Genomic DNA, 25869 nt, shown 5'->3' with positions numbered 1-25869 from the left:
AGCAAATATGCTGATAAAATCTTTCTCTTGTTTCTTAATCGCAAAAGACATACTGAATTATTTTGTCTTTAGGGGAAGATTATTGTGGTGGGCTTGTGACCTATTTCAGCGGATGTAGTTGAGAGGAGGCTATGTGATTACTATATTAACTTGTATTGAACAAAAGTAAAAGAATAATTTAAAAAAAAAAAGAAAAACATCTTATCCTCAATCAGGTGTGAGGTAGAATATTATTTTACATTATAGTCGACTTAAATTCTTTCAAAAAAAAAACCCTTAAAAATCCAACATTTGTCAGTAGGTTTCCAGTCATGCTTTCAACTCAGCTCTACCATAAATGAGCTTGAGTACAGAATGCTGTGTTGGGAACACTTCCCAAGTTATTTCAAACTGAATTGATTGCTAGTCAGTATTCTTTTTCCATTAGAATAATTGCGTGATTTAGTTTAAAAAAAAGAAAAAAAATCTTGTTGAAATTCAACCAGAAATTTACTTTAGGTTGTTACCTCCCACCTCACTTGATCCCCCCTCCTCCTCCAATCATTGTAAACTTTTTTGTTTTATCTTTAAAAGAAGGGAGGAGCTTTTTTTTTTTTTCTTTTTTTTTTGTCTAAATCTATTCTCATTTTCACTGATTATTTTGCTGGCTGGAGTCACAACCACTCTTCCTTTTTTGTGTTTTGTACTTGTCTGGTTTAATTCAAAGTCTCCTTGATCTTCCTTCCCTCTCTCTTGACCGGATTCCGGATTTTGTTCCTAGTTGTTTCCATTTCACTTTCATTCCTCCTACCCTCTTATTGTTATTACTCTTGCTCTTTAATAAAATTGGATACAATGAAGCTACAGAAGCAGTGCAACATATGTCGATATTTGTCAGTGGTACATTTTGTTGGTACTGAGAACAGCCCGATTTCCTGTGGATGTTGTGCCGGTAGCTTATTGTAAACTGCTGGAATATGCAGAGCGCTGATCAAATTTTAAAACGCTAGAAAAAAATATAACATCATGATAGAAAATATTTGTCATATAATAATTTTGATGAAGAAAATAGAAATACAAAAAAAAAACTCAATCTACAGTAAGTTTCATGAATAATTTTTTTTTAGTTAATATAGATTAGCAACAAAAAAAATCTTTTTTGTCTTTTATTTTTTTTTTTTTTTTGTTTTTTTTCTAAGAAGGGCTACTGTTTCAAAGAGTTATTTGTGTGTGTGAGATGTGAAAAAAATTTTTTTTTTACATAACAGATTTCAGGCATTCTTGATATTGATACCTCTCCATTTTATATGGATGAGTTGACAATGGCTGTCAAACAACTGAAGTTGTATAAAGAATTTGGTCCTGACACCATACCAGTAACAATCTAGAAGGATTAGCGTTTTCACAATCTTTGCTTGATTTATGTAACCACACTTTTTGTAAATATTTGTCTGAAACTTTGGTACCAGTCCCAGATAATACCATTGCCTAAAAAGGAAGATCTCTCACTTGTGGCAAACTATAGAAATAAATCGTTAATGACAATTGCTGCATAAATTTACAGCAAAATGATCCTTTTTTTTTTTTTTTTTTTTTTTACATAGGCGTCACCACTTATCAAGGCCGATAGGCCACTCAAGGATAAGGGTTAAAGAGTGTAGAGTAGTCAAAAGGACAATATAGTAATCGATAGTATTGGAAGTTCGGTAAATTTGTTAACTTAAGTGGAACGGCTCATCAGAAACTTGTTCACGTTGGACTTGAAGACAACCATATTATAGACAGCTGGAAAGCAGGAAAACGGAAGACAATTCCACAGGCGTGCAGTTCTAAGAAAGAAGCTTTGATCATGGAATCTATGTTTAGGTTTAGGTACAGATAAAGACTGGGGAAAATTATTGATAATGTTTTCAGCTAGTCTAGTGTTTCTTGTGAAAGTTTGGCGAGGGGGGACCATAGATTGAAGCTCAGTTTCCATGAAAATAACGATAAAGCAGAGACAAACTCGCAACATCTCTTCTGTGAGATAGAGGTTGCAGCGAAGAGAAAAGGATATCTCCCACCAGGCCACGAAGTCTATTTTGAACCCTATCAAGGCAGGACAAGTCTTTTCTAGCAGCTCCTGCCCATATGTGGCAACACAACCGACTTATTCCTTTTGTTGTTCATTTGTTTACTCCAAAAGAACCAGAATGGTTTTAGGAGGGGACGATTCATTTGTAGCCAAATCTTATGCATTCACAGGCTCCTGGAGGAGCCACAAGCCTCGAAGATAGATCTTGCTTTTTTGTTTGACTTTTTTTAAAAAGGTTTGATTCTGTTAAGACTTATAAGATGTTTGAGATTCTAGGATTATATGGTATACCAACAAAGATAATCGATGCTATTAAAGTTCTTTATACTGGCACAACTTTGACCATAATTAACACTTGATGGCGAGACTGAACCGTTTTCCATTCAGGCAAACATACTCCAGCATGACACACTTGTCTTTTTCCTCTTCATTCTTTTTGTGAACTATATCTTACACATGACTGTAACGCATGATGCACACAAAGAGGTATCAAATGAAACCTCGACAAAGTTTGCGTCATCCAAATATCTACCTGACTGACACTGTTTTCGATGCCATTTCACTAATTGGCTGACAATATGCACAAATTTTCCTCTTCCAATTCAGATGACGGTATCAGAACATTGAATCAAACACCACTTAAGCATTTCAATGATTATGAATATTTCGGCGCATCTTCATTCAAAGATTCTAACATCAGAAATTTGTGTTCTTTATATCCAGTAAAAATTTGTGTTGAAATATTGAAAATAAAATTGAAATAAATGCTGTTAAATTATTTGAGATTCTAGAATTATATGATATACCAACAAAGATAATCGATGCTTTCAAAGTTCTTTATACTGGTGCAACTTTGATCATATTAACACCTGATGGCGAAACCAAGCCATTTTCGATTCAGGCAGGCATACTTCAACATGACACACTTTGCTCTTTTCCCTTTCATTCTTGTTATGGAATACATCCTACACATGATCTACACAAAGGAGTATCTGATAAAACCGTGACAAAGTTTGCATCATCCAGCTGTCTACCTGACCGCCACTAATTTTGCTAATGACATTGGACTAATTAGCCAGTCACTTGCCAATTCCCAGTCTTTTCCACAATCTTTTGAGCAAGCCTCTCCTCAATGAGACAAAAACTGAAAATATGAACAAATTCTCTTCTTCCAATTTAAGTCATCTTCAGTCAAAGATTTTAGCATCAGAAACGAGATGACATTGTTTGCTTCTAATGATTTGAGCAAAATATCGACATCTCAGCAAAAACATCAAATTGAAAATTTTTCAATCTCTAATACTACCATCCTTTTTTATAGTTTTGAAATATGGACACTTTTAAAAAAAGTTGGAAGCACGCCTGAATGGTACATGTACATGCCTTCTCATGAGAGCCCAAAATCTCTCATGGAAGATCCATCCAATCAAACAAATCTATGGCAAACTTCCGTTTGCATCATCTATTGTTAAAACAACACGAGTTCAGTTTGCAGACGATTGTTTGAGAAGTAAATGAAGTTATTTTCCTACTTCTGTGGAACCCTACTACCCACTCCAGAAGTAGAATGCTCACATATCCAGATGCTTTCGCAAGGGATGCCACTGTTGAGTCGGGATATCTGGTGTGAGCATGTGAACTTCATCATCTCAACTACGATCAGATGATGATGATGGACTTAGCTCAGATGGTAACGAATGATGCTGGAGAGCTAAATATTTTGATTTCAATTTTAGCTGATGACACCAAAGTGATATTTTTATATATTCATTTTTTTTTAATTTTTGAAATCATTGTATATTGGGTACACATTTGCTTTTTTCATTATTATCAATAAAGAATTGGCTCTATAACAATAAATATGAAATCTGTATAAAATAGGATATCGTATTCAAGTGTATTTTTCAACTTCAGGGTTTGTACAGACGTGAAAAGTCCTTGAATTTTTGCTTTTGCCTTGAAAAGGTCTTATTTCTATTATTACCGTGAAAAATCCTTGAAAATTTTATTCTTTATATCCAGTAAAAAATGTGTGTCAAAATATTAAAAACAAAATCCAAATAAATGCTGTTAAATTATTTAAGTATTAATAAAAATATTTTTTAAATATTGAAAAGAAAATCGAAATACATTGTTCTGACATTGCATATTATGGATACAAGAGTTATGTCCCTTTATAACAAAACTGCCTTGGTAGCTTTATGATAAAGGTTCAAATTTTTGTGCCTATTTATGATTTAATTTTGGGGAGGGTCATAAATAAAATTACCCCCCCCCCCTACTCTCTAGAAAATACTTTCCTTGTGTGGACAGGACTTTCCAATGCCCCCCCCCCCAAAAAAAAAGAAAAAAATTGTGATAATTTAAAATTAGGCTGGCTGGGCAAAAAAATAAAAAATGGACAAGATGGCAGCCATCTTGATTGAAAATTAAAAGCCCTAAGGAGAGTTAATATTTGAGATGAAATAAAAAGCATTTAAAACTATTTAAAAACACCAAAAAATGATGCAGATAGATTGCAAAGTAACTTTTATTGGCTATGCTAACATTTATTTGTTGTATATTTGATTTTTTTTTTTAACCATTTAATAATAGCTGTGGATTGTAAAACAAATTCCAAATTTGGTTTTGAAAACTGGAATTTTATCTGAAAAACTTTAAAAAGTCCTTAAAAATGGATATTGAAAATCTGTACGAATCCTAAACTGGGCAATGCCGGGCAGCCTGCTAGTGAGATTATATTATAACCAAAATGAGCCAAGTAGTTGAAATAATATAAATTATATATATATATATATATATATATATATATATATATATATATATATATAAAATAAAATTTAAAAAATGAAACGTTTTGTGTTCTGCATATTTTATCTTCCCAACATTATTCAGGTTCTCTTTAAATGGGTCAACCTGATTTCATTTTTATTCATGGGATTGGTTTGCTTAATGTTTTCTATCTTGTAATAAACACGACTAGCGGGGCTATTCGGCTGCGCCCTGCTTGTATTAATTATAAAAAAATAAAATACCAGAAATGAACACAAACACATTAAAAAAGTTTGGTGCAATACATTAAAAAAAATAAAAAATACATAGTATGGCTACATATTCAGAACATGTTTCAGTTCTAGCTTTAATAAGATCAACATACTTGGATCAAAATGTTTGTTCTTTACACCTTTATATAGTAGAACTTTTATATCACCTCTTTTTTTTTTTTAACTCAAGTATAAGGGTTAATGAATGTTAGGTGGTAGTGTAGGGATCATTAAAGGTTTAAATTGGGTAGAATTTGATTATTTATTAGGTCGGCTCAACAAGAACTTGTTTTCATTGGATTTGAAGGCTACCATGTTGTATTCAACCGGGAAGCAGGCCAACAGAATTGTGTTCAACAGGCGGGAAGTGCTGGGAAGGAAGCTTTGTTCATGGAATCCGTGTTTAGATTTAGGCACAGATAATCTGTTTTGTTCTTTAATGGAATGTGCTCTGATGAACTCATTACACTTGTGCCTCCTTGAAATACGTACGCTCAACAAATTCATCTAGCAGCAAAACTTCACCCCTTAACTGTTGAGGTCCCTAGATGCCAGAAAGCCTTCTATTCTAATAACTTCTTTTCTTTTGACTGCTAGACTTTGGGAATTCCCTCCAGGTCTCCTGCCTCCCTGCTTGGTATTTTCGATGAATATTAGTACAAACACTGATAAAGCGTTTTTTTTTTTTTTTTTTTTTTTTTCACATCAATTTTTGACAGGGGCTTTACATTTATTACATATTTTTTTAATTTGTCAGGATGTTTTTTCTTATTCAACTGTCGCATGTATTGATTAAATAAAAATTCTATCGTTTACAGACGATTAATTTATATTAAAAATAAAATAAAAAACAAACAAAACAAATCAATAAATATTTTAAAATATTAAGAACTTGAATGATGGGAACTTTTTTTAAAAAAAACTTTGTCAAAAAATGGTGCTTTGAATAAACCAAAAAAGGGTTGATGTGCCACAAGGAGAATAGAAAGTGGAACTTGGGTATATAACTTGCGCTTCTTTTGTCCTTTAGTCTTCACATTCCATGAGCGATATTTCTGAGAAAAGGGAGAAAATTGTTGTTTTCTAGGTCTGAAACTATCCATCTAACTCTTATTATCGTTGGCTAGTTTTTAACTTTGAAGCGGTATTTTTTAAATATTTTTTTTACCTCTTTAAAGGAGTATTCGGGAATGCTGACAGATCTGTTCATACCCAGCCAGAGCCCTGCTTCTCCCATTTGAGGAAGAGGGCTTTTCTCCAAATTCTGACTTTGTATTACATCTTGCTGTGATGGGAAACATAAAATATCCAAAACTGAAATCGATTTCCAGACAAATCGAATTTCAATATTTTTTTTTTTTTTTTTTTTGTCTAGATTCAGTAGAGTCTAAATCAAATAGTTTAAAAGCTCGAGTTTTTTGTAAAAAAAAAAAAAAATCATTTTGTTTGTTATTTAATAATCAAAAAAAGTTTGAGAAAATTATTTTTGTTTTTCACTGTTTAGTAATAGAGAAACGGTAAATCGATATTTGGAACCACCATTTTTTCTTCTTTTCTTTTGCTTATCAGGAATGGGTTACTTGTCTTTTTTAATCTCTACTTTAGATTCACAAAATTGATTCATTTTTTTCTGTGTCCCCACCTTTTTTTTTTTTACATATATTTTCCTTGTAAAAAAAACAAAAACAAAAAAACTACAAAGATTGAAATTCAGAAATCACATCTCATTCTGGCTGAATAGTTTTTCTTTTCTTTTCATGTCTGAGGGGAAATTGGAAGAAAAACAGTTATTTTGGCAAGAAACAAAGTATAGTATCGGTTATACATTTCATCCTTTGTCTTCTGCCAGTGAAAGCGAAATCCTTTGAGACAGGCAATTTTTTATTTTTGTCCAACTTTTTTAGACAGTTGGGTTTTAGCTACATTAAAAACTGATCTTGTGTCTGCTTCTTCCCTTATGGAGAAGCAAGAAAATGGCAGTATATTATTATATTCTGCTTGTTTCTATCGAGATGAAAAAGTAAAAATTTCATGTACAAAGTTTCTTTCCTAGAACTGTCCGTCTGTGGAACACGATACTATGTAGCTGCTTCCCGGCTGACTATAGTATGATCCTTACAAATTTAATATAGAAATTCCTGTTGAGTCATGTTCAAGTTCCGCCATTACTGATCATGTTGTCCCATCTACCTAATTCTTAAAGTGGCCGTCATCGGGCCTTGTTAAGCCCCTCCCTCGTTTAATAAAAAAATAAAAATAAAAGGTGGAAACTGCTTGTACGCAATGTCATTTTCCTTTGGAGGATTCGTTTGTGTGTATGGTTGGGAGGAAAGGGCGGTTTAATCAATTTTATACAAAATCTGTGCAAGAACTAAGAAAATTTTATGAGATATTTCAATAGTCCCTATGCTACAATTGAACCAAAAAAAAAAAAAAAAAAAAAAAAAAAACATTTCTTTTTTTCCCCTGCTTAACGCTGTCACGGTGTTTGCACACCATCTACCTAACACTAATTAACCATTACCTTGAGTAGCCTCTGGGCTTTGATAAGTGGTCACCAACCTCCACCCCCAAAGCGTTAAAAAAAAAAAAAAAAAAAAAAATGGCCACTCCACCTCTCCCTTTGTACATTGTTGATTTTGCACCTGCCTTTTTGAAATAGCTTTAGTTTGAAAATCAAAGAGGAATACTTTTTTTTGTGGGTGTGTGTGTATTTTCCATATTCAACAAATTTCACATTCTTTTATTGTTTGTTGGGGAAAAATAAAAGATGGCTTTTATCTTCATAACCTGTTCTGGAAATCTGTTCTTAGATGTTTTGTTCGGAATGTCAAATTCAGTTTGTTTTGTGTGTGATTTTTTGATAGAAGCTCTTCACATCAAATATACATCAGTGATGTCTGTTAAAAAGTATGGTAATACAGACTATGTTGAAATATTTTGATTTAGAAACCCATTCTTAACCTTTTACTGCCAAATTGTACTTTGAAGTCGCTTTTCAGAAAAACACCTGGATAGGAAATATTTCTTACTCTTATGGCTTGTCAACCCAACTAGATCAAAGTACAGGTCTATGCAAAGTTCAACAAGTGAATGAAGGTTTTTTTTAATGTTCATGGGTCAATTGCATGCTAACTTCTGTCACATATGGGTTTTATGATTTAAAAAAATTATTTATTGCATAAAAAAATAATTCTGGCGGTAAAAGATTAACTCGAGGAGGGTTTTTTCCTTTTCTTTTACTAAAACTGTCTTAATTTAACTTAATAACATCCAAATTAGACATATTTTAATACTAGAACCTGTAAAAACCAATTCCATATAACCATTTACAAGTAAGACAAGGAGAAAGAAGAGGAAGTAAAAACTACTTGAAATAATTTATAAACTTTTATTTAAAGAGGGGGAAAAATAAATTGAAAGGGGAGGGAGAAAAAAATAATAATAAAGTCTGAAGTTCACCTTTTAACTGTATAAAAGACTGTCTTTTGACTGCCCAAAAATGTCCCCTTTTGGCGAACCTTAAAGGTTCTAGTAACAGTTCAGGAGAGAGAAAGAATAGAATTAAAAGATTAAGAAAGAGGCAAAACTTACTTTTATTTTTTATTTATTTATTTATTTTTTTTTAGAAGCAAGGATAATTTATATGGAATTTTTTTTTAGAGAGAAAAATTGTCATTCCTGCTTGAGATAAAAATAAAAAAAATGTCTCATTGGATTTTCTTTTTTTTTTATCAAATAAGTCTGCATCTTTTACTCAGCTTTTACTTGGGGAAAACAAACATTGCTTGACCTGATGTATCTCCGACAGCTGAGTCGAACAAAAACTTATTTCTTATTAGAGAAGGCTCTTTCTTCTTGCTGCACCATTAAAGATTATACACTTTCTTTTTCACTTCGAATATTTCCTGAGGAACAAGCAAATTATTGTTGATTGCAATGTCACTTTTTTTTTCACTCATCTGAGATTTAACATTTGCACTTATTTCTTTTCTTCTAGACAAGACTTTTGACTTGATTTTTTAAGACTTTTCTGTTTGAACTCAGCCGGCATTTTTCTCTTCATTTTCGTCACCTAGACGAAAATTTAACAGACGAGATAAGACCTTCATCTAAAGCCTCCTTATTTCTCGCCACAATGGGTTACTACATCCAGGTCCGACATTTTCAAACAACCTTTCACTCCCAAAGACCAAGGATGCAACTGCCTTTTTTCACTTCCATTTTCGCTTAAATCGGCGAGCAAAAAATCACTCGATCAATCGTCAACAAAGAAACAGTCACGTGCTATCAGTAGCTTCCTGCAACTACTTGCACAGAGAGATGGGTTAAAGAAGGAAGAAAAGAAAGAGAAAGAAGGGTAGATGGAAGAATTAAATTCTGACAAAACAACAAAAAAATGTTGTTCAATTAAAATTTATAGTTTGGATTGTTTTGACGACTAGTCTTATTTTGCTTATTTTTATAACTTTTCAACCATATAACCTCGACCTTCATAAGGTGTGTCTGTTCAAATTTAGGAATCTTTGAACTTGGGAACTTATATGGAATATTTAACTGAATTCACTGGGTAAATCATTTTTTTGTTTTATTGTTTTTTTTTAGTTTTGTTTTTTTAAAGTCTCATTGCTTTTTAATGTTATTCTTCTTGTTTGCATGTATTTGAAGCATGTGGTCATGCAACAGTTTCTTAGCACAGCCTGATTAAGTTATATTCACATAAGTTAACAATACGTCATCGACACAGTCTGCCAGAGTCTTGGCCATCTATATATATATATATAAAGGCGAAAATGTATGTATGTTTGGATGTCTGCTAAAAAGTTTCGATTTTTTGGATGTCTGCTAAAAAGACGCGACGAAAATTCACAAACTCGGTATCACATCGAAGCTCCATCCTTTGCTCGAAAAATATCGAAAAATTTGGCCAAAAATGTCAACTTTTTCACCCCGAAATCGACAATTTTCAACAGGGGGGGGGTCAACAAAAACGGTCCTCGCGTGACAATGACCGATTCTACGCATGCATCAGATGACGTTGTGACCTGATTTACTTTAAATAGTTGAAAAACCGAACAAATTTCATGTACGTTGCGTTAGCGCAGTTGGTTAAGGCCTTGGTTCATTATCTAAACGTTTTGGGTTCGAATCGTGGTGTGAGATGTTTTTTTTGTTTTTTTTTTTCGATTTTTTAAATTTAAATATTGAACCAGTGTTATTTAAGCCATTTTTCACATAACGTTCGTTTTTCTGCTCTTTTTTTTTTTTTACTTTGCTTATTCTTAGCGATACCCAAAAACACCCCGGCACCCACCGATTTTTTAAATTTTAATATCGAAACAGGCTTATTTAAGCCATTTTTCACGTGTTCATTTTTCTGTTTTCATCGTTCGTTTGCCTTACGTTAGTTTTTTTTTGTGTTTTTTTTTATTGTTTGATCACCGCATAGCGGGGAAAACAGAAACTGGCTTCTGCAACTTGACATTGTCGCACCTGCTAATTTCGGTTTATAAACGTCAACTTAACACACTTATCAATTCATCTGTTTCCATGGTCGAGATGTTTAGGTCGCAGGGTTTTTTTTCCATTTCCTTTCCACCTCCGTGTCAAACGTTCAGGATTCAAGCCTACCTTTATACTAAAACTATTTTTTTTCTTTTACACCTCCAAACAACCGACCAACGTTTTTTTTTTTTAACAGGGTTGTTTTAATCTACCCCCTCCCCCCAACCAACACACACCTCCAAACACCCGGGCAACGCCGGGTACCCCCGCTAATCTATAAATATAAAAGCGAAAATGTGTGTATGTATATATGTATGTGCAATTTTTGTGTATGTCTGCAAAAGGCTTTTTTCCGAGGGCTGCTCGCTCAGCTCCCTCATTCTTAAAACTTTTTATATCATGTCTATATCATAATATCTACGAGTTAACAACGGGGATCACCTGTTTATTTAATTTGCCTGATTTTGAAACGTTAAATATTCCACATTTTTGGATTGCCGCGTGTTGCTTTCGTTTTTCAGTATAATAAAAAAAAAAAAAAGTAAAACTCTATTCGATTGGTCAATGTCGGCTTCGCCGTCATATCAGACAATTGCTTTATTACTCCTTCCCTAATAATAAACAGGGGAACCGCTTTTCCTTCCTTCCTTCCTTCCTCTTCCCCCCCCCTCAAAACAATCGTTAAAAGACTGCCCCGCACTAAAAATATTCACTGCTGAATAGCCATTGCTTATGTCGTCGTAACGCTTCCGCGATGACCTCATTAAACGCCCACTTGTCAATCAAACCTCTTTGACTTGACTCACTTTTTAATCACTCTTACATTGCCACTGTCGTCATAGCACAGGTGTTCAAGCTCAGCCTATTGGCCTCAAGGCTCCGGGTTCGAGCGTACCTGCTACCAACTCCCCTCATTTTTTTTTTTTTTTTTTTTTTTTTTTTTCCCCCCATTTTTAAAATCACTATCGTTAAGTTTCCTTTTTGTTCTGATTTCCCGCCCCCAACACGCACACCTACAAACACCTGGGCAACCCTGGGTACCCCCCCCCCCGCTAGTCTATAATATAAATCTCACCTGTCTGTTTAAATGTATGTATGTATGTAAAACTTTTGACAGATGTGTCGGAATGACAAAACCGGTATCCTTTTAAACCTCAAACTTTTGCACAACAAATATCGAAAAATTGGCCCTAAACATTAATTCCTTCACCCTCAATGGGGCAGTTTTCTACAAGGATGGGGATCGATTTTTTCGCAGATTTTTTTTTCGAAAGTCATCCACTCTTTTCAATTGACAAGCCTTAATTTTGACATTTGTCACTTCCGGATTTGTGATAGACGCAACAGCAAAGACCTCACACTTTTTTTTTAACGTTCATTTTCTCCTTTGCGGTATGGGTTCAAGCCTGCCTGCCTACTACCATTTTTTTTTTTTTTTTTTGCCCAACACACACCTCCAAACACCCGGGCAACGTCAGTTTTTGAATAAGGAATGACTTTGAATCTGTCGAGCTGAGGTGTCGTTCTGGGTAATCTTGGGAGGTCCACCTTCCCAGGTTGTTGCCTCTTGTCTTTCAGGTGAATTTAGTTTATTATTTACTACCTGAGGCAATCCTCCTGAGAAATGCCAACAGGGCTGCCCAGGCAATTTTTAAAAGATCAAAGTGCTTCTCTTTTAAGGGCTCTCATTTTCTCTACCTTGTGTCACATCTTCCTGTGGCAGGAAGAAAGTAAATACCTTTCCCATTTTTTCATGCTGTAGATCATTTATTAATGAATATATTGGTATTTTTTTTTATCTTAACCACCATACTTCTTTTCTTTTAACAATATAGTCACCACTTATCAAGGCTCGGAAACCACTCAAGGATAAGGGTTTATGGTTACTGTGATGATGATGGAAATTGGATAAGTTCATTTATTTTAGAGGATAGCACTTCAAGAACCCGTTTACATTGGACTTGAAAATGACTGTTATAATTAGCTGGCAAGTAGCTCCATGGTATTGTGTTCCACAGACGAGTTGTTTTAGAAAAAAAATTTGCTCATGGGATTTTTGCTTACTTTTAGGTACAGATAAAGAATAATGGAACTTGCTTATAGTGGTTTTAGTTAGTCGAGTGTTTGCCATGAATGCATTACAGAGGGGAACCATAGAGTGAAGCTCATTCAAGCACCTGCCATAATAACGATAGAGCAGAGATAGGCTTGCAACATCTCTTCTATGAGAAATAGGTAGCAAAGAGAAGGAAAGAGCATCGCTCACTAGATTTCAAAGTCGGTTTTGTACCTTGTCCAGGCGATAAAGGGTGTTCTGAGTAGCTCTTCCCCAGATGCGGCAACAGTACTAGGATGTATTTGACTCTTTTTAACTCCTGTTCATCCCTTACAAAGCATGTTGCCACTTGGATATAAGGGGCTACAAACTTCTCCATATCAGTACAGCCAAGGAAGCAGGTAGCAGGAAGGGAATTCCAAAGTCTAGCTGTTTGAGGGAAGAAATTGTTAGAATAGAAAGCTTTCTGGCATTTAGGGGCATCAACAGTGACGGGGTGAGATCTTATTGCTAAGTGGGTTTGTCGTGGATATGTATGTCGAAGGGGTACAAGAGAAACGAGTTCATCAGAACACATTCCATTAAAATAATTGTAAAACAGGCACAGTGATGCAACATTGCAGCGATGGGACTGGAGTTTAGTTGATAAAGTGGGATATATTAGATTGACGACTCTTTTTTGGACCTTATCTAAGAGGGAGAGACTAGTGGTAGATGCACCAGCCCATATGTGGCAACAATACTCCATGCATGGGCGAATGGTGGTCCTATAGAGGTACAGGACACTCTCAGGTGCGAGCAGTCTTCCAGCTCGAAAGAGGGAACCCACCTTCTTTGCAGCAGACTTTGCAATGTCCTCTATATATTTGGTCCAGTTAGGATTGCATTTGGAATGAGATATCTACTGGAGCAGTAGAATGATCCAACCATTTTCTCCAGCAACCTTGGCAACAGATTTGATGTGTTTCGGATCAGAAGTGAAAATCAGTCCCAGAAGTTTATGAAAGCATTATGGTTCCTGAAGTCAAAGTGAGTTATTTGTTGCAATTGGGTCAGATGGAGATCAGAGCGTTTAAGTGGAAAAAAGTTTAATTGCGATACTTTTTTGTGCAATGACACAACAACTTTGAATGAATAAAATATTTTTTGAGAGGTGGTTTACTTTACTATATAAATTGAGCATAAAATGATTGTTCTTTTCTTGATTACATAGTGTAAGATATGTCGGTAAAAAAAAAATGGCCACAATTTTATAAGCTTTAAAAATAATTTTTATTATTTTAAATTGAAATACGGTTGAAAGCCAAATTACGAAGAATCCACGTGCTGTTATCTGCGGTGTTGTTTTTGAAATGCCCGGAAGAATGCGTTTGGCAACAATTTCAAAGTCAGCATAGTGTTTTCCGTGTTAGAAGCATTGATTGGATTTTAAATTTAAATACACGTGAAATATGTTTGAAAGTCGAATTACAAAGCAATATTATGAAAATATACAAACATTAATTTTAAACAAGTAAATATTTATTTTATAATATTGCATTGTAATTCGGCTTTCAAACGTATTTCATACATATTTTTAATTTAAAATTCAAATTCAATCAACACTTTTAACACGGAAAACACTACCCTGACTTATAATTTTTTTAATTTTTGTTTATGTAGCAAAGGGATTGCACTATGTTTTTTATAGTATTTTAAACTTTTTCCCCCTAAATTACTGGATCCAAAAAGGGTTGATATGCCATAAAATTAGACAACCAAACTAAAAGCAGGTAGAGAGAAAAAAATATATATATTCTGGAGAACATGCACTGTATGGCAAGAAATCATATGAAACTGATACAACAGATGTGCAATGGAAGTCTTCAACATAAATGATCTCAGAAAAAAATTAAATGTGGATAAGTATAGATATTTGTGTTTATCAGGAGACTTTGATGGTATGACCACCTTAAAAAGAATGGATGTGAGTTCTTCCGGTTAGCAGTTGTAAAACAGTTGAGGTAGCAGGGTCAGTTCAGGCTTGAGATAGGTTACCTTGGAAGTCAATTTCTAAAAGTCATCCAACACCTGCCAGCATGTAAAACGTACATTAAACTGATGATGATGATGATGAGGAGTAATTATTCAATTGTTCACGTTTTGTTTGTTATTTGTTTTGGTAATTGTGCATAAAACCAGACCCTAAGTTTCAAATATGGCGGCAGGTCTGTCAGTTGAGGTATGGAAGCTCAAAATGGATAAAATACTCCCGCTTACTTATATATTTGGGCAAAATATCAAGATTTTTTTTTTTTTGGATATATTTTTTCTAACATATTTAGGTTTTTTGGGGTTTTTTCATAAACGTTTTTTTTTATTATTTATTTAATCCCGTGCAGTCTATTATGATCGTCGCCGATTTAAAAAAAATATTATATAGTTAACTATATTTTACGTTTCTTTTTTTTTACTCCCTTATAATAAAAATATGTAAACTTTCTTTATCAATTGATTTTGCGTTTTTTATTCACATAGAAATACCTAAACAGTTTTGACAAAATAGACAGATATAAAAAATAAATAAAAATAAACAGAGATAAAAAGATATGCGACTAAAAAACAGAAAATCAATTAATGTTTACGTATTTTTATGTTTTTATTATAAGGGAGTAAAAAATAAGCATAAAATATAATTAGCTATAAACGTTTTTTTTTTTTTTAATTTTAAAAAAAAATTTTTTTAAATCAGCGATGATCGTAATAAACTGCGCAGGTTTACATAAAGTATATGGTAAATAAAGTATATTTAAATATAATACATTAAAAAAAGAAAACCATACTATATTTAAAAAAAAAACAAGAAAAACATAACTATGTTATAAAAAAATATATTAGCAAAAATATCTTAATATTTTGCCCAAAAGTAATCAGTTTTGAACAATAGCGGAAGTATTGTATCCATTTTGTGCTCCCGTAACTCAATTGACAGACCAGCCGCCATAGGGTCTGGTTTTATGCACCTTTGTTTTTCTTTAAAATTTCTGTGACTCTGTTTATAATGTATAACCCCTTTTTTTTTTTCTTTTTCTATTTTTCAGATTTCTTTGAAAAGGCAGGGACGATGGGGAAGCTGGTGTCCAAAATATTTGGAAATAAGGAAATGAGGATATTAATGCTTGGTTTGGATGCAGCAGGAAAAACCAGTATCCTTTTATTTATTTATGAATTCCAAAGCTGTTATTACTTTGGCTGTTTTGAAATTCAGTACCAAAATTGTTTTTTTTTTTTTCTGGCAAGATAAATTTTTAATGCTCTGCTTTTTACATTTATTATTTTTTTTTTTCAGACTCGATTCCACTGCTCGTAAATTGTAAATTATCATCATTATATCATGAATTCAAAGATTCTAGTGTTGGCATTGGCTTCTCTGATGTTTTTCTAGTTAGAATTCTTTTTACAAAAACATCGGATACTTACGGGATGGATGACGTGAAGATTGCCAACATCCTAAGTGAAAGTGATTTTTGTAGAACTGGATTCGAACTTGGAACACACAGGTTGCCAATCCGTACCGTTAACCACTTGTAACTAATCCAGAAAAGACGTCACTTTTAATAGGTACAAAAATAGTCATTACTTAATTTTAATCAGATTATAAAAATTTAAAAAGATTCTTTCTTAACTCATCAAGCTCTTTCTATGTACGCCATTGAGATATTTTAAACCATTTCAATTTTTTTCATGTGTATTGCTAGTTATATTGTGTTGGGCTTAGTCTTCGGAATCTCCCCGAATCAATTCGAGACATGTGGAGTACGCCTGAGGACTATTTTACCTAGAAATTTCACGTTGCAGTTCCATCCTCAAAGCACTTCCTGATCATTTAATGACATCTGAGATTCGATTGATGTAGCATTACAAATTGATTATTTTCTTTTTAGATAATTGTTATTTTATCAACTTGCATGAAAAGGGATATGTAAAAGATGCTTAAAACCGTTTGAATTATGCAAATACCATCAGTAGTTCAAAAGTTATGAGAATTTTAAGTGCCAAAATTTAGGCTTTTCCGTGGACATTTTTCTTTAGAAAAAGTGGGCTAAATTACGGACCTCAACATTTCAAGAAATTTGGTAATTTCGCCACCATTTATTTATTTTTCAAGCTATTTTCATGAAACTTGGCAGTCTTATGCAAAATTGTATGCTCTTTCTGATTATGCAGTCAAATCTGATGTATCTCTTTACCATAAGCCATGAATTATAAATTCAGATGTACAAATTTCAATTTTCTTTAAACTGGTGCATGATATATATATATATATATATATATATATATATATATATATATATATATATAATGTACCTGTATCCCTTATTTACTGTTTCTATTTCTTATCTCCCCTAGTTTTTCCTTTCTTCTTTGTTGGCTCTGCTTTAATGATCCCAATTATTTCATAGTGACCTATATTTTTTTAATATTAAATACATTTATACTACCCTTCTAATTGTATCCTTATATATTGTACCTACTTTTAATTATTATTTACCATTTTATTCTCTTCCTTCAGTCTCATTTCTAAATGTTATTAAGCCAGTTTTTTCCTATATTTGCATTTTGCATAATTCTATCCCTTCTCTTCTGATGAGAAGCATTTACCTTCAAAATGCCATGGCCTAAAGAAGTTTTTTTCTCAAATGTCCGCTTAACCTTTTTTTATTGTTCTGATGATAAGTTATTATATAACTTTTATTCCTCATCTTTCATTTAATATTATTATTGCACACACACGCACATACATATTATTCTCCATCTGACTGAATGGCAGTAGTTTGAAATCAGTAGAGCGGATGGTTCAGTTTAATTCTTTCTAATTGTATGGGACTTTATCCAAAAATAATAAAACTGAATTAAAAGAAAATAAGATTTTAAAAAAAAAAAAAAAAAAAAAAACTATAAAAACTTTTTTCGTTTAAAGTACTTTATGAATTGTAAGATTTTTTGGCATATGTGCCAAAGAAAATGTGCCACAGAATCTGATTGAAATAATTTTTAACCAATCGCAGTAGTGGCCAACAGAGAACGCCAAAATCAAGAATCTACTAGCTCTGAGCAACATCATGTGATCACAAATGTTCTTGGCCTTTTCTGACCTCGATCAGTGGAGACATCCTTCTAGACTGAGGCATTTATTTTATCTATTTATTTTTTTTGTTCCTATCATCTTGTGTCTAACTCTACTCTTGCGGGGAGACAATTAAATAGGAACATCATGTAATCACATACATGCTAAGATACAAACGCAAACTACTGCCTGCTCATTCCATTCATCATTTTCAATCCTCTCATAATATTCTTCATAATTCAAATTGACAATCCATGTATTTCTTTAACCCTAATCCTTGAGAGGCTTTTAGTTATAATAAATGACATTACTAGTGCTAGGACAAGAGCATATTCTTTTCATTTTGACTCTCGAGTGTGTATCTGTTGGTATCTCATATGCTTTTATATAGAGTGATTTGGTGCTTGGTTGATTAACTGTGTCAGGTATATACTCGAGAGTCAAAACAATGATAAGAATATGCTGTTGTCATAGCCCTACTCATTACTAAGAAAATGTTTAAAAAAGAATCACTAAGCATTTCATTTCCTTTTTTGAGTTTATACATTTGTGTACACACGGTTTGGTCTGAAATCTTAAACTAATTAACCGAACATTATGAATTTGGGAACACAGCTACTAGATTTACAGATGAGTAAAGTGGGCTGTATTTGATTTTAGGGAAAGAGGGCAAAAAGGGTGTGGAAGTGAAAATTCAGATAATCTTCATGGTTTTGTGTGTAACAATAAATATTAAAGATCCATTAATAAATCTTTCCCAAATTCTAGTTTCTTTAGCGTATTTTCAAAAGTCTTTTAGAAGAATAATGAGCACAATCTTCCAATTGAAAATTCAAATATTTCAGATTTAAATTAAATTTAATCCATGATCATTAGACACCAATTTAGCAAGATTCCCTGAATTTTAATTTTTTTCTTAAGACCTCTTTAAGCTTAAGCCTCAAATTTGAGACATTTTCTAGAATCGAAATTGGCATAAGAATTCTAGATAAAAGGTTTAGTATCATATATTGACTTGAATCTTCATAAAAAGGCATAGAAGTGGTGCAAAACATTTCTGTTTAGGAAATTAATTTATTCATCCTGGAGGACAGGTATTCTTTTCATGTGTATAGATCTATAAAAGTGAAAATGTGTGTGTGTGTGTGTGAGGACAATTCTCGACCTATATACTCAACAAATTTTTGATCTACAGGCTTTGGTATATAGGGTACTCAGATATGTGAAAAAAAATTTTAATCAGTTTATATCCGAAAAAAAGGGCTGCTAAGAAGTGAAAATTGAAAAAATTGGTACTTGCAGGTCATCAGATTTTTATCTTTTTGTAAACTGTTTCATGACTGTGCCTACACAAATCGTTCACATTATTTTCAGAATAAGTAAGTTTTAAAACACTTTTTAAAGGTCGTGCCAAGCTGACCTAATGGTTATTGTACTTGACTCACTATCTTTTAGGTTTTGGTTTTAGCTTGAGTATTTTTTTTCATACAAGAAGTGAACTGTTTAGAAAAAGCATTACTCACATGCACATGTCTCAGTTTCCTTTTGTCCTTTTTTTTTTACTTCATTTTTTTAAGGAATTTGATGTAACGTTTAATACCAATAGTATTTCTATTGATAATAAATAAGAAATCTGCATTAAGATATAATATTGCTAGTGTGTGTGTATGTATATATATATATATATATATATATATATATATATATATATATATATATACATACATACACACACACACACACTAGCATGTGTCAGGTCATGTCATATGCTACTGGTACCGTGTAACCCAGTACTACCTGCCTCATGGTTGGGTCACCAGCGACTAAACTGTTCCCCCACCAGACTTGTTTGGTGAGGAGGGTGGCTAGTCTCCCTTAAGGATTAAAAACAAGACCTTCCAAAGGGCGAATGAACCCTTTTTCAGGGTCAACGGCCAACTAGCACCATGTGTGTTTGTGTGTTGGGGTGGAGAGGGCTCCCATAAGCCATGGTGAAGGCAACCTTTCTAGGAGAAGCAAATCTCTGATTTAAAAAACCATAAAGCGGGAGACCAGTACCCGCATTAAGCTGGTCTGCAGTTTAACTTGTTGCTGGCTATCTTGCTCTTGCTTGTTGCTGGATCTCAACATTTTGAACCGAGAGAGAGACTTAGCTGTCGTACAAAGCTAAGACTCTGTAACATCACCTGTGTATAGATACTCCCTCAGGCATTTGTCTACAAAAATGGTCCTGTGGCGATGGAAAAGTTATGACGCATGGAGGCTTGAAATGCTGGAAACATGTAATAATTGATCTCAATGACCGTCTTCAGTATCATGCCTGCGTGAGCGTGTGAATTCACCAGTAGGACTAAGAAAAAAAAAAGTAATTTCTGGGCTCATGGACATTAAGTGTCTGAGGGAGTGGCACTCGTCTGACAAGACGTTTGCAATCATCATATATATATACACACACACGCACACTTTTTATTTGTTTTACATACGCAGTAATATGTTGCTACACATTCATGAGCATGTTTCGGTCAGCCAGTTATAAGTAACTAGAGACCTCTTCAGGTAATATTGCTTATACAAAAGTTTAGTCCATAATGAAAATTATTCAGGAATTTACAAACACAAAAACAAATTTATCAGGTCACATCATGTGTCATACAATTGCACTTAAAGGAACAGCGAGGATACTAAAAAGACCTCTCGGTTGGTTTCAATAAAATGCGGGGCAATGTTGGCAGCTGGTTTGGCTGCCCCATACCCTGCATTACAAACTTCAAAGGAAGAAAAATAAAAAAGATAACGGCCTTTAATATCTGTGAAGAAGGCGGAGAAAAAGAGGGGGGGGGGTTAGAGAAAAGAAGCACAGAGGAAAAAAGAAAGGAAGGAAAAGATAGGAAGAAACAGAAAATATGTGTGTGTGTGTACACACATATGCATATGTGTGTACACACATATGCATATGTGTGTGTATATATACACATTTAGAACTCATCTGAAAACTTAGATCTTAAAAAAACATGTGAAACAATAATGGAAGTATGACTTATACCTGGGCATCTCCAGATCAGGACAGCTAGTGTGTGTGTGTGTGTGTATATATATGTGTGTGTATATATATATATATATATATACAACTACTTAATTTACTCACATAAAATTAATATACAAAAAGTATAAATTTATGCATAAACTTTAAGTATTTACTTCAAAAGTGCTCAATACGTAGGTAGAGCTAGTTAGTAAGTTATACAATTATTTATAACTTACTATATATATATATATATATATATATATATATATATATATATATTAATGTTGTGATGATTGAATCGGGACTAGGAAAAATCGGAAGATTTGGTAGTATCAGAATCAGAAAACTTTTTGCCTATTTTCCGATACCAAAACAATTCTTTTATCTTTTTTTTTTATTATTATTTGATTTTGTTTAAAGTAAAATCTTCCATTGCTGGTAATAATGATAAAATAATAAATATTTATTGATTTTAAAATACCAGTAAAGCTAAAATCGATAGATCATTCTTCACAAGTGTTTTTGGACGTTTAGGAAAATATCTTCATATTTAACGTCTGTTTTTATGAAAATCGGGGAAAATAACAATCTTGTAGTTAAATAATTAGAGATTTATAAAGAATTGGAACCGGGAAAAATATTGGAATCGTCCCATCACTAATATATATGTATATATAGTGAGAGAAAGTGTGTGAGATATATCTCTATTGTATATAAAACAATCATCGTTTAATAATTGAAAAGCTGAAACCCATAACCATTGAGTGTTATTATTTGTCATTTACGATAATATTGTCTTCTCTAATAATGGCTATGTGAATTTTCTATGGGAAATGTCGTTTTGCTCTTCCGCTTGTTAATTATTCATTCACTGCAGCCCATTTGTAAAAATAGTATTTCCAACAAGAGAGAAAGGCTGTTAGGTTTAATCAATAGCTATAATAATTGCATGCACACACACACACACACACACACACACACACACACACACATATATATCGTCAAGAGTGTGAGTTCCATATAGAAACGTCGATTTAATTTGAATAAGATAAAATACGCATCAAGTGCGCTTGAAAGCCAAATCACAACGTAATATTAGGAAAATAAACAAATATTTTACTTGTTTGAAATTTATAACATAAATATATTTCGGAGCTAAACTCCATCCTCAGTATGTTGTTTTTGTCTTTTTTTTTTTTTTCTTTTCTCCTTTCTTGCCATGTTGTAAATTTGGAGAGAAAAAAATTCTTTTTGTAAAGAGCCGCGCGTTAGAAAAGAAAAAAAAAAGACGAAAACAACATACTGAGGATGGAGTTTAGCTCCGCAATATATTTATGTTATAAATTTCAAACAAGTAAAATATTTGTTTATTTTCCTAATATTACAGTGTGATTTGGCTTTCAAGTGCACTTGATGCGTATTTTAGACAAATATTACATAATCGCTACATGAACATGCTAATGTTTCGGACAATTGGTTGGCAAGAACCAAAAGTCTTTGTCAGGCGAATTAATATAACTTATGTGCCACTGAAGGTGACTGGTTCTCAAAAAAACTTTATTATAGTGTTTATAAACAGCTCACCAACCCCAAGTTTGTGTGTTGTGGATTTGGTCTCCATCGTCTTATCTTCTTATGAATGTATTATCATTGTCTCTCACACTGATGGCCATCGAAGGGAGGGCATTGATTCACACATAAGAATAAAATCAAACACAAGAAACAAAAAGGAAAACACAGGGTAATACTGACTCTGACACATCTTGTGAAGATTTATTGCACATTAGGTTGGGTGTGTATGATGCTGTCTCAATAAAAACAATGATCCCCATCACTCCACAAGGCTGATGTCAAGAAGGGCAACTGAACAAAGAAAATTACTTTAAAAAATAAATGAAATAAAAATCTTCAGTCTTATAATATCATTCACTTTTGAACTTTTCCACACCAATTTCATAGTCCATTCTTCCATTTTGTTTTCTCACAGGCACTTCCCATGTTGTGCGATTAATTCTATACCTCTTCATATCCTCCTCCAAACAATCCTTATATCACTTCTGTCTTCCAACCCTTTTAGATCCCACTTTTAGTCCAGAATAAAATATTTTCTTAGAAAATAATTTCGGTGGCACCTTGAAATGGTGTCTAAATAAAAGAACTGGTCCCCATCACCTCACAGTGTTGGCATCAGGAAGGGCATCCTGCCTATAGAAATTTTGCCTCAACTAAGGAAATGAGTTCTAAAGGAAACCTGTCACATATCTGGTTATGTAATTTAAAAAATGACCTGGCCGGGGGGTAAATCAGCTTGTAAGTCAATTTCTGAAAGCTGTCAAACACATGACAGTATATAAAACAGACGTTAAACGTTAGTAAAAGTTAGTGTCACCAATGATGCTTGGTTAAAATAGCACTTGAGAGGGGAAAAATAAAATACTGAGGTTTTATGTATGACATGAAAAGAAATTGGAATCTTAGGAAGATTTCCATCATTTCAGTAATAATAGGAACAACTGAAAAAGAATTTCAAAAACTATATCTGACAAATATACCTGTTAACCAAGTGCAAGAGAGATACAAATAACTGTTTTTAAAGGGACGGTTAGAATCTTAAAAATAAAAAAAAATAATCTCTCTGTTGAAATGAATGAGATAGTGGGTGAATGTCTGGCACTCTGTAGGATATCCCATCCCCAAAAGCACTAGTCCCCATCACTTCAGTGTATTGGCACCAGGAAGGGCATCCGGCCTATAGAAATCTTGCCTCAACTAAAGAAATGACCTTAAGAAAAAAAAAAAAAAAATCTGTCACATTTTAGGTGAACCTGGTCAGTTTCAAAGTCAATTTTTAAAAGCTGTCTGACACATTCGGATATTAAACCAAATACGATGACGATGATTTGCAGAACTGGTGTTCCAGCATTGTCCAGAAAAATTGGGGACACCAAGAACCATCATCCCAGAAGTAAATTCACTGCCAATATTCTCTACCCCTCCCCCCTCTAAAAAAGAAAAAAAAAAGCGAAGCTTGTTTCCTTCCATAATTACAAGAAAACTTTTCAACCAATAGCTATGACTAAAGATACAGTACTTACTTCTTTCAAACTCCTTGGCTTAACATTCACAGGAAACATTATACGTTGAGAGCATTGCCAGGGCCGCTGTGAGGAAGGTGGACTCTCTCTACTGTGTTAGAAAGTTACTTACGCCTGAAAGTATCCTGTACTTCTACAAAGCCACCATTTGTCCATGTATGGAGTATTGTTGTCACATTTGGACTGGTGCATCTGCTGCTAGTCTCTCGTTCCTGGATAAGGTTCAAAAGAGAGTTGCTGACCTGACAGATCCTGGACTGTCATCTAAGTTTCAGCCTCTGTCCCATCGATGAAATGTTGCATCACTCTGCCTGTTCTACAAGTATTTTAATGGTGGATGCTCTGACGAACTACAGGGCCTTGTACTCCTTTGAAGTAAATACTCCCAACAAACCTGACCAGCAGCAAAATTCCACCCTACACAATAGAGATTCCTAGATGTAAGAAAGCCTTCTACTCTAATAGTTTTTCCCAGAACTTCTAGACTTTGGAACTCCCTTCCGGGTTCCTGCTTTCCCAGCTGTACTGACATGCAGAAGTTCAAGTTTAATGTGAACAAACATCTTGCTGTTTAACTCTCTACATAGTATCCCTGCAACTTATGTCTCCAATAGTAGGTCCCCTACATCAAAGTGGCACTGTACCTTGTTTGTGGTGAAAATGGAATTTAAAAAAAAAAAAGTATTTATTGACTATATAAAAATATTTGTAAAAAAAAAATAAAAAGTATGGATTAATGATAACTTCTTTCCAAGAACTGCAGAACTCTCTTGCAGCTGACTGTTTTCCTCCTACTTTGGTCTTTTCAAGACTAAGGTCAATAGGCATCTTCTTTCTTTACTATAATTATCTTTCGTTCTTATTAGGTTCTTACATGAAGTTGATTCATGTCTTGTCTGGAACGATTTCCATAAAAAAAATTAAAGTTTTTCTCCAGTTGAAATAATCATTGGTTAAGAAAACAATAAAAACGTGTGGTTAATTAATGAGATGTACTTTGCAAAGCAATATGCAAATTAATTAATCCTGTGATGTTGAGCGTATAGACAATCATGTTAGAAAGCTGTTCTTATATTGTGTAGATGAAGTTGGCAGTTTTAATCTCATTGTCAGTGGGACAAAATGGCTCAACTTTATAAGTATTCAGCTAAGAAAGGGAGAGGAAATAAGTTTCCATGTTTTTTTTTTTTTTTTAATAATTATTTTTTAAGTGATATTCTTCTATAAAGAATATATTATTGGTAGTGTGGAAATAATGTGGAAATAAATAAAATTTATATAATTTCTACTGCCAGCAAGTTTGTTGGCATGGACATAAGACACTTGACATTGCTGGAAATAACTGAGTGTTCAAGTTTTCTAATCTTGATGTGGATATGCTTGCTATATCTAGCCATACTGAAAAGTTCTGATACTGCAAAACAGCTGTCTGTGAATGACACACACACACACACACACACACACATACATTTTTCATTTTTTGTCGAAATAGAAAACCACACTTTCAAACAAAAGCTACAAAGGTACAAAAACATCTTATTTACAGCCAACTCTCACAACAAACAATAGGAATTGGCCTTCAAGCCAAGATCACAGTATAGTATCTGTTCTGATGCTGCACTGCATCTTTTCTGTCCTCGGTCAATGTAGGAGAAATCCTTCATGACTGGGACAATTTTTATTTTAGTTCCTACCCAGAGTGCCCTTTTTTTGGGTGAGCTGGATTTTCCCCACATTACAAATCGACCTTGTGTCTAACTTTGCCCTCGTGGGGAGGCAAGTAAATAGGAACAATAGGCAAACATTTTTGTTGAAATGCATAAAGAAAAATTTATGCCCACAAGTACATTTAAATCTATCATATAAATATCACCTGTCTGTTTAAATGTATGTATGTTTGTATGTCTGCCTAAAATTTTTGACAGCAGCAACGGATTTTCACAAGATCAATATCGTTTTGAAGCTCCACCCTTCAGATGAGAAA

The 25869-nt window shown here is 33.5% G+C and overlaps 1 protein-coding gene across 3 annotated transcripts in view; it reads left to right on the top strand.

The window, feature by feature from the left end:
- The window catches only part of LOC145252517 (ADP-ribosylation factor 6), a 247197-nt gene that overhangs the window by 196225 nt on the left and 25103 nt on the right, over nt 1–25869 (top strand). For all 3 annotated transcript variants that reach the window (XM_080112065.1, XM_080112064.1, XM_080112066.1), the window contains one exon: nt 15739–15843. In XM_080112065.1, coding sequence (XP_079968191.1) covers nt 15762–15843 — 82 coding nt within the window. In that variant the 5' untranslated portion in view covers nt 15739–15761. The remainder of the gene's footprint in view (nt 1–15738; nt 15844–25869) is intronic.

This window comes from Euprymna scolopes, chromosome 29 (genome assembly GCF_053919585.1).
Source record: "Euprymna scolopes isolate OS-2025 chromosome 29, ASM5391958v1, whole genome shotgun sequence".
NCBI lineage: Eukaryota > Metazoa > Mollusca > Cephalopoda > Sepiida > Sepiolidae > Euprymna > Euprymna scolopes.
Note: the sequence above shows the minus strand (reverse complement) of the source record. Positions and strands in the feature narration are given on the sequence as shown.